Source organism: Montipora capricornis, chromosome 12 (genome assembly GCF_036669925.1).
Source record: "Montipora capricornis isolate CH-2021 chromosome 12, ASM3666992v2, whole genome shotgun sequence".
Classification (NCBI taxonomy): domain Eukaryota; kingdom Metazoa; phylum Cnidaria; class Anthozoa; order Scleractinia; family Acroporidae; genus Montipora; species Montipora capricornis.
The window spans coordinates 40,765,945-40,783,444 of NC_090894.1; the positions used below are offsets into that span (position 1 = coordinate 40,765,945).

At 41.0% G+C, this 17,500-nt stretch overlaps 1 protein-coding gene across 1 annotated transcript in view; it reads right to left on the reverse strand.

Annotated features, from left to right (window-relative positions):
- The window catches only part of LOC138027769 (glycogen phosphorylase, muscle form-like), a 27,571-nt gene extending 21,399 nt beyond the window's left edge, over nt 1-6,172 (reverse strand). Inside the window, exons 1-4 of the mRNA XM_068875371.1 lie at nt 5,823-6,172; nt 3,634-3,735; nt 3,114-3,299; nt 1,315-1,564 (exon numbers count right to left, since the gene is read on the reverse strand). Of these exons, the coding sequence (XP_068731472.1) occupies nt 1,315-1,564; nt 3,114-3,299; nt 3,634-3,735; nt 5,823-6,068 (784 nt within the window). The 5' untranslated portion in view covers nt 6,069-6,172. The remainder of the gene's footprint in view (nt 1-1,314; nt 1,565-3,113; nt 3,300-3,633; nt 3,736-5,822) is intronic.
- Between the last annotated feature and the right edge of the window lie 11,328 nt (nt 6,173-17,500).

Below are 17,500 nucleotides of genomic sequence, written 5' to 3' on the forward strand. Positions count from 1 at the left end.
ATAATCTGCTTGAGAAAAATGATTGACGTTCATGTCATCGCATGTGAAAGGATTAGGTGATAATTGACAACTTAGCAAGTGCCCGAATGCTGATTGGCTCAGCATATTTGGCTTTCAAGTAGGGGGTGGAGTTATTCAAGAGACTGTGAACTGCATGCAAAATCTTTCACCTCGATTTGCTTGGACTTTGACACCAAAATTACAACTTCTCGGACCTCCTGTCCCAACGGGTTTTAAGATATCGCTTCCAAATTTTCAGTTTTAATAGATGACCCAGAACTACACGGAACCCTACGTGGAAGAACCATTAGCAGCCGAGGAATGGCTACAAAATTACAGAAAAGAACAAGAGGATAAGGAAGGTCTCGCGAGGGAATTAAAGTCAACACTTATGTCTGTTCCTGTAAGCGAATCTCATCTGCCTTCAACGATCTTTTCGTTTTGCTGTCCATACAATACTGAAAGTCACACTCTTTGAAGTGAATCTAGCACAGTGAAGAAGTTTTACCGGGCTTCTTTTTACCAAGACAAAATCTGCAGCCATTTTTCCTTCTTTAATAATACAACTGTGTGCATATATTTGGTGCTAGTGCGAATCGAGCTTTGAAAGAAAGCTTTGAAATAAAAGAATATTTCTTCAAACACACTGGGTGATTCAGAACTTTCGAGGGGGCTTGAAAATGCAAGCTTCAAAAGACTGGAGATTCCGGGGGACAGCGGGGGAGGGCAGGGGGTCCTCAAAAAGGTGGGAGGGTCTAAACCAAAAAACTTTCCATGGTAGGCGTATGGATATTTTCTGGAACCACACATTGTACTGTATTGTATTGCATTGCATTGCATTGCGTTGCGTTGCATTGCGCTTGCTCTTGTATTGCATTTGTACATGTATTGTATTGCCCATTGATCTCACAGCTGCCTAGTACTGGACCAAACAACAGGACCTTACAAGTGTAATTGTTCACTATATCAGGTTTCCATGCAAGTGTGCAAGACACAGTAAACATGCATGCCTCAGCTCAGATGATCACATTATTGCTTTGTTTGATGTTAAGCTGTTGACCATGGGTCAGTAGTGTCAAGTGTGTGTGAATAAGAAGAAAATATTATTTGTTATTCTCAGGAAATTGCTACATAAACATGTATTTGCTGGCTATATAATTAAGTAACCTGAGTTACTGAAACTTTTGTTAGACCTAGCTGACCTACTTTTGTTAGTGACCAAAATGTGAAAAAAACTTTCAGGTTTAAAACGGCACTTAGTCTTGCAGAAACTTAAAAGCAGATAAGATTTTCTATATAATTATGTATACTCACAGTAAGAAAGATCAAAGCCCTTGGGAGACTTTGCAGCCCACAGTCTCATGGTGTTACAAGTGTTGTTGCCATATCCAGGGATGGGCTGGTCATATGGCATAGCAAAAACAATGCTGGTATCCACCCAGCGGTGGTTCTTCCCACTGGCATCTGACTCCACTCTGCCATAAAACTCAACAGGTATCATGTACTCTGGTCTGGCTTTCTCCCAAGGGTTTCCAAATTTAAGCCAGTCATCAGGCAACTCAATCTGAGAGAAAAGAAGTGCAGCTACAGCAATGGTAAGTTGAAATGCTTGCCTTGAAGGCAAATGTAGCTCCCAGAGTATGCAAAAAGAACAAAGAAATATATTAACTAAATGTACCTTACGAGTTGTGCTGTATTTTGACAAGCCCACTAGGGCAAGTCAAAATACATGTACAAACAACGAGTAGAAATACTCAGCAATACTACACACCAAAACCTCTATAAGCTACATATTATTCCACTTTTTTTGCACTAAATTTTTAGCAAGCAAATTGTAAAGAACCAAGAAAGTGTGACAAATTTGTGCATGACAAGCGCAGCGCAACGTCAGCACCTAAACTAACTTGTCAAACTGATTCTCTACTGTACAATAACTAAAATTAATACAGTTGGTTAATAATAGGCTACAGTCAATAATAGGCTTCATTTCATTCTCAAAAATGATACTACATGTATGTTCATATAAATATGAAAAACATCAATATGAAATGATGCTATTATTTTGAGCTTCAAACAAAATTCAAAACTAAAGTGCAAAGACGAGGGAGGAGGCCTGGTCCAGTAGTTAGGGCACTGGGTTTGAATGCGGTTTCCCCAGGTTCAAATCTCGTTCTAACCTCTGGATTCAACTCTACCATGCTTTGTAAAATAACCAAATGGTTGCCTCCTGCCACTTGGGGTCTTTAATCATGTTTCTATTAAGTTTGAATTTTTTCTTTCAGTGGGGTGCCTGTGAACTACACGTAGCTTGCATTGAGAGCTAAGTTTACTTCCACTACAAACAAAGCAATCACATTTCTTTTACACAGTCTGTTATAATTTATACAGAACCACCCAAAATTGACCAGCAACATACATTCCTATTTCACCTCCTGACTATCACTTGGTATTCAACCCAACAGATTCTGTTACAATGACAAAAATTGCAAAACAAAATTTAAATGCTCTGAAATATGAGAAATTTTCAGCAGGAAATAACCAATCAGAATCTCCAAAATGGGAGCAAAGTCACTCTTGTTCAAAATTAGTGCAGGGATATTACGTTTTGATTCAAACTTTATGCAAGAGGTACAGTGTAAAATGGAAAGATAAGGCCACGGAAGTACTTTCACTCACAAATCTTACAAGTTTCCTATTTACAATATTTATATTAGTGCAGCCAAGACGTTGAACTAGTCAGGGACAACCAGGATTAAATTTAAGTGGTCAGATTTAGTCTTGAAACTGGGATGTCCACATCTTAAGGCAAGCACCCTAACCTCTGGGTCACACTTCCTTCTCCTCTCCCCTCATGTATACTTTTAAAGCACGTCTTGTGATAAACTTCTGTTAAGTTGGTGTGTCATTTCACTCGCTACCTGTTGTTTAGTACAGTATGCCATTTTGCTTACCCTGTGCATTCACCTATTTTCCTGTTTTCCCATGGAGTCACAGAAAGTGATGATGATGACTATTATTGTTATGATCATTACTGTTGCTATTATTGTTGTAGCTGTTCTTTTTATTTTTATTGTACTTCTCTGGATAGGAAATCATTTGATTTATAGAAGCACCTGACTTCCTCGGCTATCAATAGCCTGTTTGAAGATTCCATATTCATATCTGATGCCATAACCATATGCCGGGTAACCCAGAGTAGCCAGTGAATCAAGGAAACAAGCGGCCAATCTTCCAAGGCCTCCATTTCCAAGACCAGCATCTTCTTCAACTTCTTCCAGCTCTTCCATATCCAGACCAATCTGTTGAAAAAGGACCACAAAGTTATTAAGAAACTATCCACAACTCATTAAAAATGTACTGTTACAGTATACAATGCTCCAAGCCGCAACAGATTAGGACCCTGTGCTGGATATACATTTTGCGCCGACCAAGACGCTAAGTCCTCAAACTACTGTACACATGAAATAAACTTCAAAAATTGTTGATGACTGACATGTCAGCCAACACTCGACCGACACTGGACCGAAAGTTGGTCAACTGTCAGTTGACAATTTGCCCAACACATTGGTCAAAAAGTTTGTTGGATTGAATTTGTTAACATTACCCAAGTTGCACCTAAGAATCATTTTGTACCTGATACATCGCCTCATCACACTCTCCCTGAATCCCTAGATTGATCATGGTATTAGTTAAGGCACGACCCATGTAGTACTCCAATGAAAGATAGTAGACGCGCTGAAAAAAGGGAATTTTAGGAAGACAAAAATCACAAATTAATGTCACCCTTTACAGAAAATAATAAAAAATAATAAAAATGATTATGCTGAGCTCCAAAGAAAGTCAGGGGGGAAAAGTGGGAGCAGGTAGGGGGGGGGGGGGGGGAGAAGTGGGAGCAGGGCTGCAATAGAGGTGAGAGCCTCCCACCAACGTGGAACCGGGTTCGATTCCCAGACTCGGCATCATGTGGGTTGGGTTAGTTAATAATTTAAGTCCATCATCAACCATTGCCTTTCCTACATGCACGTATAAAGTATCTCTTATAAGTCTAAAATATCTCTTCTGTGACCCTTGACAATAAAATTGAGAATTTGAGAGAACTATTGTGGAGTACAAGAAAGTCTTTTGTGACACGTTCAAAATAAGATATGTGGAAATTCAATAATTTAAAAATTAAAGCTGCTTAGCAATAATAATAATAATAATAATAATAATAATAATAATAATAATAATAATAACTTTATTAAATTGTCAATAAGAATGGCAGCAGTTGCACACCACTATAGGATGGTTTTACCACCAACAAAGATGAACAAATGTCTGCAAAATGTACAATTAGATAAAGGGCTCTATTCTTGACACTTGACAATAAAGTTGAGAATTTTAGAGTACTATTGTGTAGCACAAGAAAGTCTTTTATGATAGATTCAAAATAAGATATGTGGAAAATTCAATAAATTAAAAATTTAAGTTGCTTAGCATTAACAATAATAATAATAATAATAATAATAATAATAATAATAATAATAATAATAATAAGAAGAAGAAGAAGAAGAAGAAGAAGAAAAATAACTTTATTAAATTGTCAATAAGAAGGGCAGCAGTAGCACACCATTGATTGAGGACACTATTTACAATAATTCTAAAACATTGTTAAAACTTAAGTAATAAAATTAAATTAAAATATGAATCTAAGAACAGCACAATGTACACTTTGTACAAGGACTGTTTAGAATTTGATGTAAGTCCAGCCCTCTTGAATACATCCAACCATAGTGAGTTCCAAATATTTATCAAACTGGATTTTACTCCAGAGTGTAGGGCCTTAGGTATTTTAGCAAATGTTTGCCAAAAGTCACCGTCTTAAATTCTTTGCATCTTAAATTGCATTCATGTAATTCTAACACTGTACAGTACGTAACGTTTGAACTGAGGACAACTCAAATCTCTTTTGGCCTTCATGTATGTAGTATGTACAGTGTACATGTAAATGTATGCCTCCTTGATTCAGGAAAGCAGTGCCCTTCCTCTTTCCTTAGCACAATGCCTCCCTCTATTATACATTGTACATGTTCTTGGTATAGGGAAGATATTGTTGACGTCACCTATTGTCATTAATGTGCCAACCAGCGCTTCATTGGTTGTCAAAACCTAAGGTCTTTTGTTCCTGTGGCTGGCACATTTGAATAACAAAAGAAATGTTTATAAACAGATATCTTCCCAATAGTGGTGTTGTTTCATAAGATCAAGCTTCGTTTTAAAGGACATCACTTTTTATTGATGTCTTACTAAATGTACAGTTTCCTAGATGGTCTCAAATAAAGGTTGTGCTTTAAGCGACTCTCTGGGTCTTTAAGTAAAGCGAATAATGCAAAATTATTTACATAATCCCAATATCATAATTGCATGGCATGATCTGTTAATTACTTTATTTCAAACCCACATTTCTAAAAATTATCTGCCGTCCTCAGCGTTCATTAAAGGAAGACAGCCGTTGATACTCTTTGCATATTGTTGCTTTATGTACATGCATACGAAAGGCGTCGTTCCTGTACATTCGAAAATTGTGCGGGTTGTGTAACTTGTGTTTGATCAGCACTAAAATGTCGTCTCATAAAAGGACAAGGATGCTGCACAATAGCGTTGTTTCGTTAAAGCGCGCCTTACAAATATCATTGATACAAGCGCCAAATCTTAATTTTACGACAAGTAAATTTCAAGGCTAAAATATTGCACACTGATCTCAATATCGAGTCTGGCCTCTTAAAACATACTAGTCACGCAGCATCTGCGCTTGAGAGCCCACATAGAAGACGGTACAATACCTTTGGATCCTTTTCATAATATGACTGTTGTGATCGAATCCACTTTCCGACTAAGTGATCTTTCACTGTGTAGGCCAGAGAGTTGTAATAATCTCGCTTCGTGGCAACATTGCGATCTTTTACCAGTGAAAAGTGCAAATGGCGATTAAAGGATTCTTTAATGCTGTTCAGGTCCTCCAACACAGGGAGCTTTCGAAGAGAGATTTGTCGCTTTCTATCCACATCTGAAAGCGGTTTCTCCCCCATGATTCACGAGAAAAAGACGGGAAAACCTGACAACTGCTCACCAGAACCCTCCCTCCTTCGACCCGGCTGCTCTCTGAGTGTTCTGCAAACAAGGCGCTCCTCACAAGCTAGGGTCCAGTCTCTAAAGGGTTTCGTCACCAGAGCTACCGGAGTTGCGAAGACTTCTTTCTTTTTACGGGTTGCAACATGATCTCTTCTCTGAATTAACGATTATCGTTAATTCTTAATTTGCTTTCAATTTACTATTATCGTTAATTTAGGACACTGTGTCCCAGGACTTGCGGTAGCAGAGAAAATAAGGAAATTAAAAAATCATATCCGTGGATTGGATTCGAACCTTGAGTTTTCTACTGCATTCTAATAGGAACCGCTTTTTCCGCTTCTCCACTAAAGATCAATACAACGTGTTTTCAAAAAAAACATTTTTTAAAGTCTGCCATAGAATATCGCCGCTGAAAAAAATATTACGCCTAGGCTAGATTAATAATTTAAGCCTAAGCTTGGATTTAAAATGTTTAGCTTTGTCGTGAAGTTTGGAAAGCGACCTTTGCAGAGTGTAATATTGTTTGTTGTCGTTTGATAATACAGCATTATCAAATGGCGTTTAAAATATTGTTCCTGAGCAGCTAGCGGTGCGTTGGTCAAGTGGTCAGGTGACGGGTTAATAATAAACATTTCCGATTCCTTTCACTTAGGTTGTCTTTTAAAAAATATATGACTATTTCCCATAATCCATATCAAGCTTTCAGTCTTCTAAATTAACGACAATTGTAAATTCAGAGCAAATTAAGAATTAACGATAACCGTTAATTCAAGGAAGAGACAGTGAAGAGAATGGGTTGTTTTACGTGGAATGCCAGAGGCTAGCCTCCCACGCAGAAGCTCTTAGGGAAATATTCCAAAACAATAAGCCTTAGAAATTCAGATTTTGTAATACCAAGATTCAATACCGTGACGTACGGAAAGCATAGCTAACGATATCTAGGTCCACTTCTCTGGTCAAAATTAGACAAGAAAGTCAGGAATTCGGAAATTCTAAATACGTTTAAAGCTAAAATCAGAAAATTAGATCTAGTTGGGATGATGGAGGATAATTGTAAAAATTGTATACCATGCAGTAGTTAAATAAGAATCCTTAAAAGTGGGAATTATGGGATCTAGGATTTTATTCATGGATTGAAAATAGTGGGCTGGGAGGGGATTAGTCTTCAACCTTTGGTTTTAAGGAAGCATGGGTTTATGGGATACTGATATGTCAAGATATTTTTAGGGAAATAGTTTACAAAACAACGAATTTTAATGCTTGTATTTTGGATCAGACTAATATATTTCTTCTTAACTTTTCAGTAATTCACTAGTAATTAGGTGTCCCCAATTAGTTTACGTATATGTAAGCTAGATCTAAGTTATTGATTGATTGATTCGTCACGTGTTCCTCCCCCTCAAGGGAGGAGGGGGGGGGAGGGGGGAGGAAAGCGTGACGAATCTCTAAGAGCGTCTGCGTGGGAGGCTAGCCATAGGCTTCCCACGTCTTAATTTGGGACACTTTATTCTTTTTCATCGTCGACGCAGATCGATACGTTTTCTTAAATTGTTGAAATGGATGAAATCTTTTGCATTGTCCGTAGCCTTTGATTGACAGTAAAAATGCGTTGCGCGTTATCGTTTGTCCTTTGTGCTTAGGTCAGAGCTGAAAGAATTTTTACTCTACGGTGTGTTCACTCGGCCAGCGAGTCATTGTCAAACGCTTTGTCTAAACAAGAACTTTCAAGTAACACTGACATACGATCGAGCTCACTCGGCTAGCGAGCTATTGTCAAACGTTTTGTCTGAACATAGTTAGTAACCCCTCTACTAACTATGGTCTGAACAACAACTTTTAATACGATCGAGCTCACTCGGCCAGCGTGCCATTGTCAAACGCTTTGTTTGAACAAGAACATTGAAGCGATACTCATTGAATGAGCGTTTTCAAATATTGACTCAAGGTAGTCAGATACTTCTTTTGCATAGAACAAATACTCCAATATTTCTTGGGAACCATTTTGTTCAGTCGTTTTGACGAACTCTTGTAGTTTCTGAAAACTATTTACTGACTTGTAGCTTTTGTTGAGTTCTGAATCGATAATGGTGAGAGTTTTAGCGATGTAAACCCGGACTGGACTACTGGCCTTAAGCTTTTTTCTTAACGATATTTCAATTTATTGTGGAACGTTTGGTACCAAGTTACCCCAACACTGAAATTGAGATTATGGAATTGTAAATGCAAAAATACTTTGGACTGGACTATGAGACACGCAACTACGGGATTTTAGATTTTTGAGCATTGAGCGAAATGGAGTAGTTGTCTTCGCCACGGCAGATTTAAACAGTTTCAAGGAACAAGTGTCTTTTTGTCTTCGCCACGTCAGATTTAAACAATTTGCAAGGAACAAAACCAGGATTACGGAATCGGACTTCAAATACAAGATGATAACTTGTTGAACTGTGATTTGTAATAAGTTTTTAGGATGATTTAGAACTGATCTTGTAATTTTTGGATGAACGGAATTAAGGAAGCAAGTAAAACTGTGGGATTTGAATAAAGTCTTTCAAAAAATAGAAATAATAATAAATCCCGTATCCTGATAACCCCCAATAGGGTTTCGTTGTTTGCATTTGCAAATTTAGTAACATAAATAATAAGAGTTTTTACAGGAAACAACTTCAATCTCAATGACAGATTTATCTTTCTGATAATCTCTCGCCATTTTCCGAAGTTTACCCGTAGTTGAAGTTCACTGTAACTGGACAATTTGTGTTAACTGTTTGTGCATCCCATGGACACGCCCTTACAGGCGTCTTGTTGAGATACAGAGAAAGATCTAACACCCGTAATTGTTGGCATATTGCAATTGCATTTATTGACCTGAAGTGTTTGTGACCGCATTGTTTGTGGAAACGTGACCGGATGTGACATTGCGTAAGATTAGTTTTGACATTTGATTCGTTGAAATAGAAAATGATTCTTTTAGGGAATAAGGGACGCACGGAATACAAGTTGTTGATTGCGAGAATTGTAAAGGAATAAAAGTGGATTAGTCTGTTACACGGAGTGAGTTGAGTGTACCCTAACAATTCGGTACATTAGTGGTGCCGGGACCAGGATGGACTAGAAGAACTGAGAAAACTATCGACAAATTGTCGTATCTCATTTCTCAAGCCGAGGAACTGAAAATAGACAGCGGAGCTTCCTCTCGATCAGTAAGGTAGTGGAAAAAGGAGATTAAATCGAGGTACGCAGTCCTTATGGCAGACAAAGAAAAGCTGTCCAAAACCCCGAAGAACAGACAGGAGGAAATCAACAAGGAACGTGAACAACGACAACTGGAATCGAAGCAAGATCAATTGCGTGAAGAAGAACGACGAACACCCGAACTTCGTGAAAGACAAGAAGAGCATGAGCGGCGAATGTAGCAGGAGAAACTCGAGGCCGAACTAGAAATGACGCACAAAAAGCTGGAACTTGAGAAAACCGCTCGTGCCACCACAGCAAAACTACCAAAGTTGAAAATTACATCGTTCAAAGGAACGCCCGCAGACCGGGTGCGGTTTTCAAACGTGTTTGTCACGCAAGTTCACGCTAAGCCGAATAGAGCAGAGGAAAATTTGGATACCTATTGGAAATGGTGAACCATAAGGTGAGAGAAAGCATCGCGAATTTGAGACTGGAGAAATGGGATACAAAATAGCGTGGGAGAGGCTGAAGAGCGAGTACGGCCAGACGAAGCTTGTGATAAACGCCCACATGGGCGAACTTGTGAATCTTCCCATGGTGAAAGGAACATACCACGTGAAGATACAAGAGTTTTACGAAAAAATAAGCAAAAACCACGATGCCTTGCTAACGCTGGGAGAAGCGAACATGCTTCGGGGCTTTGTGATGACCACCTTAAACAAACTTCCACATGTAAAACTGGATCTCGTGCGCACGGATGACAACTGGGAAGATTGGGACATGGAAGCATTCATCGACGCCTTGAGGAAATGGCTGAAAAGAAACAAGACAGAGGAGCGCCATGGAGATTCTCACAAAGCACTCACGGATGCATTCAAACCGCAGCGGGATCCTCCCAAGACACCCGGAGATCGTTACAGATACGAGAAACATTGGTTCGCTAAGGAAGACGGAGGAAAGGAGCCAGTCGACTGCCAAAGAAGCAGAGGAACGCCTGTGCGTATGTATTGCAAGAAGGATCATTAGGGAGATAGTTGTACAACCTTCAACACCTTGGAGACCCGCAGGAAGTTCTTCTTCGATAACCAATTGTGTTACAACTGTGGAAGGCCTGGACATTCAGAAATCAAGTGTCGAAGTCGTGGTTGCCACATAAGAAATGGAAGACATCACACCAGCATATGTGATATGGGTAACACCGCTATACTCACAGTGTTTACACCAGCAATCATCCCTGTGAAGATACAAGATCTTGTGGGCATACCTGGACACAGGGTCAGGACGAAATTTCATATCCAGTGAGGCGGCTAAGAAGCTCAAGTTAAGTCCTAAACGTCATGAAACTTGTCAAATGGTCACGCTAAACGGGACTAAACGTCAATCTATGCCAGTCTTAAGTATTACCATGGTTTCCTTAGAAGGGAGAACAAGAGAGAAAATTGAAGTTACTGGAAGCAAGATGTCGGAATTCGCAACAGTGAAACGGCCGAACATGAGCGAATTGAAGTTCAAGTATGGGCATGCTCGAGACAAGAGGTTCTATGTAAAACCTGGAGACGAATACCGGATTGATATCATTCTAAGAGACAGCACCTACTGCAAAATCAAGACAGAGGAAATACACAAAGGAAAGCCAAGAGAACCCGTTGTGGAGGGTACGACCTTTGGCTGAGTTATTTATGGAGGCGATGATCACGTCACTGACCAGTGTATGTTCGTGTGAGAGGTCAATGATTACGAAAGATTATACTCCCTAGATGTCCTAGGGGTAGAAGACCGAGGGGAGAACGATCAACTTGATGTCCTTAGGGAGTTCAAGGATGACATAACGAGGCAGGAAGATGGAAGATATCAAGTAAGAGTACCATGGATCCCTGGCAGCGCTCTAACAAGCACAAACGAGTAAGCAAATCGGAAGAGACTTCAAATTGTCAATAAGAAGTTAATCCAAGATCAGAAACTTAAAGAAGAATATGAGAAGATCATTGAAGATCAACTGAGAGATGGCGTAATAGAGAGAGTCCCAGAGGAATCAAGTGGAGAGCGAACCTTTTACATGCCTCACAAGCCTGTTGTGAGAGACAACGCCACAACCACCAAAGTGAGAATGGTCTTTGATGCCAGCGCCAAACCTCATCACCTGGCAAACAGCGTGAATGATTGCATGCATACTGGCCTTCCCTTGCAACCCCTCTTGTGGGACATTCTGGTAAGAGCACGCATGTCGCCATACCTGTTACTGGGGGACATTGAAAAGGCATTCCTCCAGATCAGCTTGAAAGAAGACGATAGAGATGCATTTCGGTTTTTATTCAACCTCAACGACAAATAACAACATTTTCGATTTACAAGGGCGCCATTCGCAGCTGAAGCCAGTCCCTTCATGCTGGCCGCTACGTTGCAACACCACTATGACTGCCAACCAGAGGAACTGAGCGAGACTGTCAAGGAGCTTAGAGAAAACACGTATATCGACAACTTGATAAAAGCAGGACATGAAGTGAAAGGCCTGAAGAAGTTCAAGGAAGAAGCCACTCAGATCTTAGGAAATGCACAGTTTCCGGTCCATAAATTGGAGTCCAACGTCACAGCACTCGAAATTGAGAACATGCCTAATCCAGGAAAGATACTGGGACACATCTGGGACAAGAGAGAAGATACGCTGATAATTCCGGTTTTCCAAAACATTGCAAAGAAGCTCCACTAACGAAGAGAACCATGCGGAATCAGCTGGGAGGAGTCTATGACCCGCTAGGAATTATATCTGAGGGTCTCAATGGGGTTAAGCGTGTGGCGTGAAACGTCCAAAAAATTAACCGTGTCGTGAAAAAGGGAAAAAATGTGTTTCGTGAATTATTTTGTCCAGATAACCGTGTTGTTTGTAGCTTTTTCTAAGCTCTGAACAATTATTTGATGTAAAAATTAAGCGTGCACCGTGAAATCGCGACATTTTTAACCGTGTACCGTGTTTGCTACACCCCCAGTGAGACCCTCATATCTCCCACCATGGTTAAAGGGAAACGCATATACAGAGACGCATTCGATGAAACCAATAGCTGGAATACAGAAGTGTCACCATCCTTAGCTAAGGACTGGAACAAGTGGATGAAGCAACTACAAGATGTAGGGATTCCCAGAAGTCTAATACGAGAGAACACAACGGTCGAAGGTGTCGACATCCATCAATTTGCTGACGCAAGCAGCTTGGCCTGCTCCACTGCAGCAGTCGCGGCAATTAACCAAGGAACCATGAACGTGAAGGGCCTCCTAGCATCAAAGTCGAGAATATCCAAGCAGAACACATCGATAACAAGACTGGAGCTGATAAGTGGCCACATGGCAGCAAACCTGTCGAAGAATCTTTGTCAAGCACTGCCGAAGGAATGGCCTGTAAAGTCCGTTACAATTTGGATAGATAGCATGGTTGCTCTCTACTGGATCTCCAATCCAGGGAAGTCATGGAAGATCTTTGTCGCCAACTGAGTTAAAAAGATTGCTCAGGTATCAGGAGAAGTTGGCATCCAATGGAAATACTGCCCTTCTGAGATGAACCTGGCTGATTTGGGAAGCAGGGGAGCCTCCCTTAGCAAGATGGAAAGTAGTGAGTGGTATACAGGACCACAGTGCACGTGGCTGCTCGATCGAGACAAATGGCCCTAAGCACCAAAATTGAGAAGCACTACAAGGGCTCAAGAGGAAGAGCATCCCTCTAACGAGATCATACTGTTCTCTCCTGAAAAGAAACCAGATGTGTGGGATGACTTGGTAGACCGGAAACCGTACTGGAGCACTCTCAAAATTACTGCATGGGCGTTGCGAAAAAGACAAGAACCCCTGAGCACGGAAGAAATCATGAACGCCAGAGATCACTGGGTGAGAAGAGAGCAGGAGAAGATTCCGAAAGATTTGGAGAAGCCAGGGTGGAAGCTCAACAAGGAGGAAGGAACGAACATCCTTAAGTGCATTGGCAGGATAGAGAATTACAGACCCACTTACCTTGAAAAGGGAGTGTTCGTGCAAAAGCTCATCACACACACACACGACAGCTGTTAGAGACCTGTGGTGGATACCGAAACTGAGATCCTTGGTCAAGAGAACTATACGCGACTGCAACATTTGCAAGGTGTTTGCTACGAATCCATTCAAGGGTGGAGTCACAGCCCCCTACCAAGATTTCGCATCGAAGTTAGCAGACCCTTTCAGCACACAGGGGTTGATTTTGCTGGACCGCTCGTTTACAAAAGAAGCAAGAACGAAGAAGGAAAGGCTTACATTCTAATATTCACCTCCGCAGTTCTACAGGCAGTACACCTCGAGGTGACGAAGACTCAAACAGCTGAAGAATTCCAAAGGAAACTCAACGCATTTATCACCCGGAAGACAAGGCCACAACGCAGCCGTATTCAAGACAACCGCGGTTTGGATCCGGAGGATACGGAGAAGTGGGCAGCTACAAGATTTCCTTGCCGCTCAAGAAATACAATGGCAGTTCAACTTAGCCAAGTCGCCATGGTGGGGAGGCTTTTATGAGAGACTCCTGAAGGATGACAAGAGGACCCTCTACAAAACATTGGGGAAAACACATCTCACATTCGAACAGCTTGAGGTAGTAGTCATGGACATCGAGAGGCACACGAATAATCGTCCGTTGACGTACATTGGAAGTGATGGTGAGGAGGATCAAGTTCTGACGCCAAACCTCGTCATGTGGGGTTAAGACGCATACATTCTGGAAGACATGGAAGTTGAAGAGGATAAATAAACGAGATTCCACAGACGACTGCAAAATTCCAAACAAAGTGCATGGAATCGTTGGCAGAAGGAATACCTTCGAAGCCTCATGGAAAGTCATCGAATCAAGCGACTCGACTCGTAGACACCAGAAGTCGGAGAAATCGTGCTCAATCTGGGAGAAGAGAAAAACCGAGGACGCTGGAAGAAGGGCAAAGTAATCCGAATCGCGAGAGGAGCAGATGGCGTGGCGAGGGGTGTGATTCTCCTACACAAGGGAAAGCAATTAGAGAGGCCAATGCAGTCTGTGTGTCCTTTAGAGATACGAAGTGTGGAAGATGATCTAGAACAAGACCCTAATGAACAGGGAGCAGAGCCTAATAGAGAAAGAAGAAGAGCAGCTGTACACGCGGAAACTCGAATTAGGGAAATGCACAGAGACAATGACTGATACTCGAGGAGATTGTTTAGTGTAGTAAAATTGTTAATCAATTTTTAGGGGAGCGTGACCTGAAGTGTTTGTGACTGCATTGTTTGTGGAAACGTGACTGGATGTGACATTACATAAGATTAGTTTTGACATTTGATTCGTTGAAATAGGAGATGATTCTTTTAGGGAATAAGGGACGCAGAGAATACAAGTTTGTTGATTGCGAGAATTGTAAAGGAATAAACGTAGATTTGTCTGTTACACGGAGTGAGTTGAGTGTACCCCAACAATTCGGTACATTATCATATAAGTACTTTACAGGCCCGCAAATGATCCCAGCCCGGAAATAATCCCTAAATTTGACCGCAAAATGATCCCGGACGGGAAATGGTTGCCTCATCAGTAATTAAGTATGGAATGGACTCAAGAATTTCGAGAGAGGAAAAAAAGGAAAGAACCTTTATTTAACTGTCTAGTCTTCTGGCGCTACAGCACTAATTGGGGACACTGTAAGCTGAAATCAACAAATTGTATAACGCAAATCAAGAATCAAATATTTTTCGTTTCGTGTAAACGCAGCCTACATGTATTCGTACCCTACCCCCGGTGCTTCGCCACTTCTGCTAAAATTCGGCTCTTGCAGCAACGATCCCTTCGGATGAAAAACTAGATCCTCTTTTTCCAAACTTGACACTTATGTCCAGAAATTCACCTTGAAGCATAATTATTTCCTACATAGTTCTTCAAGTCTCTTAAATTTTGCTCCAAATGCTCCAACTTTAACGTAGACCACGACAAGGCCTACAGATGAACTCCGAAAACGCATGAACGTAGAAATCTAAATTCCCAAGCTCGACACTTACGTACCAGTCAATTGAAACCCCCACCCCACAGGTCCTTGGGAAGGGTCGGGGGGATTATAGGGGCATTGAAGCGCTTTTGAACAGTCTTTCCTCTGGGGGTGGTGCTTTTGACTGATTTTGACTTTGGATCCCGTCCCCACGTGGGGCAAGAGTAGCACTGGCATTCGAGTTTCTAACGATGGCGGAAAGCGTGAGAAAGGTAAAGCTTGGTTTTCTCAGGCGCAAGCATAAGAGAGCTTATTTCACCGTGAAAACGGGGTTGACGCAGCATAAGCAAAAGCTCAAGCATAAGGATCAAATTTTTTCCTTTTCCTTGTGCTTGCGCTTATGCTTGCGTTCGCTTGCGTCGTGCGAAAATGAAACGCAGCATAAGCACAAGGAAATTTGCTACGTCTGGCCAATTAAAGCACTCGTTCCAGATTCTCTGCGTCTGAGCATTTAACAAAATGGCGGATGCCGTGGTTGTTATTTAATGCTTTAATATTTCGCCGTTCGTTTTCACTAGCATAAGCCACTTATGCTTGCGTCGCTAGAGAAAACCAGGCTTAAAGGGAAAGTACGGTCTAGAAAAAGTTTCTCTAAAATACTAAAACTTTTCCCCAGGAATTCGAAAATAATTGCCGTTTTGTCCAGTTCCCTGTTAAAATGTGACCGAGAGCACTTAGAAGTTGCCTCTTTTATGACTTGGAGAGCGCCATCTTGGATATGACGTGTTATGACGTAGCAATAGTCAACTTAACATGTTCTTCGTTCTCCCATCACTTTCCCAATGTTGTGTGGCATTTCTGCTCCAAGAAATTCAATTGTAAGACGAACTATGGTAAACGGTCTTGTGGTTCAATAGGTGGTAAGCCAAGTAGACCATAAATCTGACAGAAAGTCAAGTCACTAAATACTGGTAGATCCTCTGATCAATCAAACTAGGCGACAAAAATCGGCCAGAGCAAATGTAACAAGACAAAAACTTTGAACATGCGACATAGAAATATTCTACAAGCGTACCGTCTTTTCTTTTTCACTTTCTTACTTCTACGACAGCCGTCTTTGATGCTTCAGCAAACGTATTTGTTCGCTTTCACACGCGGAATCGCTTAGAATAAGCCCCCGAAACGTTCAGATGTTGCTCGATATGCATGCACACAGCAAGGTTTTTTCACAGCAACAATTGCAGTGTGATTTGATCTGCTCAAGTACGCTTTCGCGGGGGATGAAACTAGACACATGTCTAGATTTGAAAACACATTTAAAATTTTTAAAAACCCGAAGCTTCCACCGGAAAATGAAAATTTAAAGGAAAGTTAGCCAGCGAAAATACAGCGTGAATGGATTCCTCAAACCTGACTGCTATATTGTCAGTTCGGATCTGTCATTTTACCAAGAAAGACTTCAAGGGGGATCTTCAGGTATATGAATATTGGTTTTGGTGGCATTCGCTTCAGCCTGAAATCCCAGCCAACTAGTTCAAAATATCATTATGTTGAGCGAGAAAACTGAATCAAGCCATATATAGACGACTTTCACTGTTATGTGCTTTTCCAGGCAGTAAAATAAACTCAACTTGACGTAGTTAAATTTTGTTAGCTTTATAGAAACTACTGAAACGATTTACTCTCAGCATTCGATGGAAATATATAAATCGATCGTTGGTTTTGAAGTTGTAACAGGGGTGTCGTAGAAAGCCGCGGTAGACATTAAACTTGATTTCCACGCGCTTATTTCACAGCGATGAGCTAGCGCGGGATAGCACTGCAAACTCCCTTTCGCTTTGTAAAACTCCTGCATATAACTCACATATAATACCCTGTTTAACGACCACGACGTAAATCTGTTCTGATGGTGCAGCCAATATCAATACAATTTACCCTCTGGATTATTAAAGATTCAAGTCTACATAGTATCGCTCTCCTCGCCTGTGTTCTCCTTGTTTACTAGTCCTACGGAGAAATCCTAGCCTCATTGCAGCCGTTTTTTGTATCGGTCCCATTCTCCCTCCCTACAAACGTCTGCTGAACCGAGCTGGGCATGCCATTCCCATTGTGTAAGAATCTCCAATCAGACTCGAGATAGCCAATTGTAAAGCAGCTTATAAAATGGTTAGAAATTCTCTTCAAGGTATTCGATGTTATTGGTTTCGTATGGAGGTTAATACACCAAAAAAGCTTGTTAATGGTGACCTTCGATGTTATATATG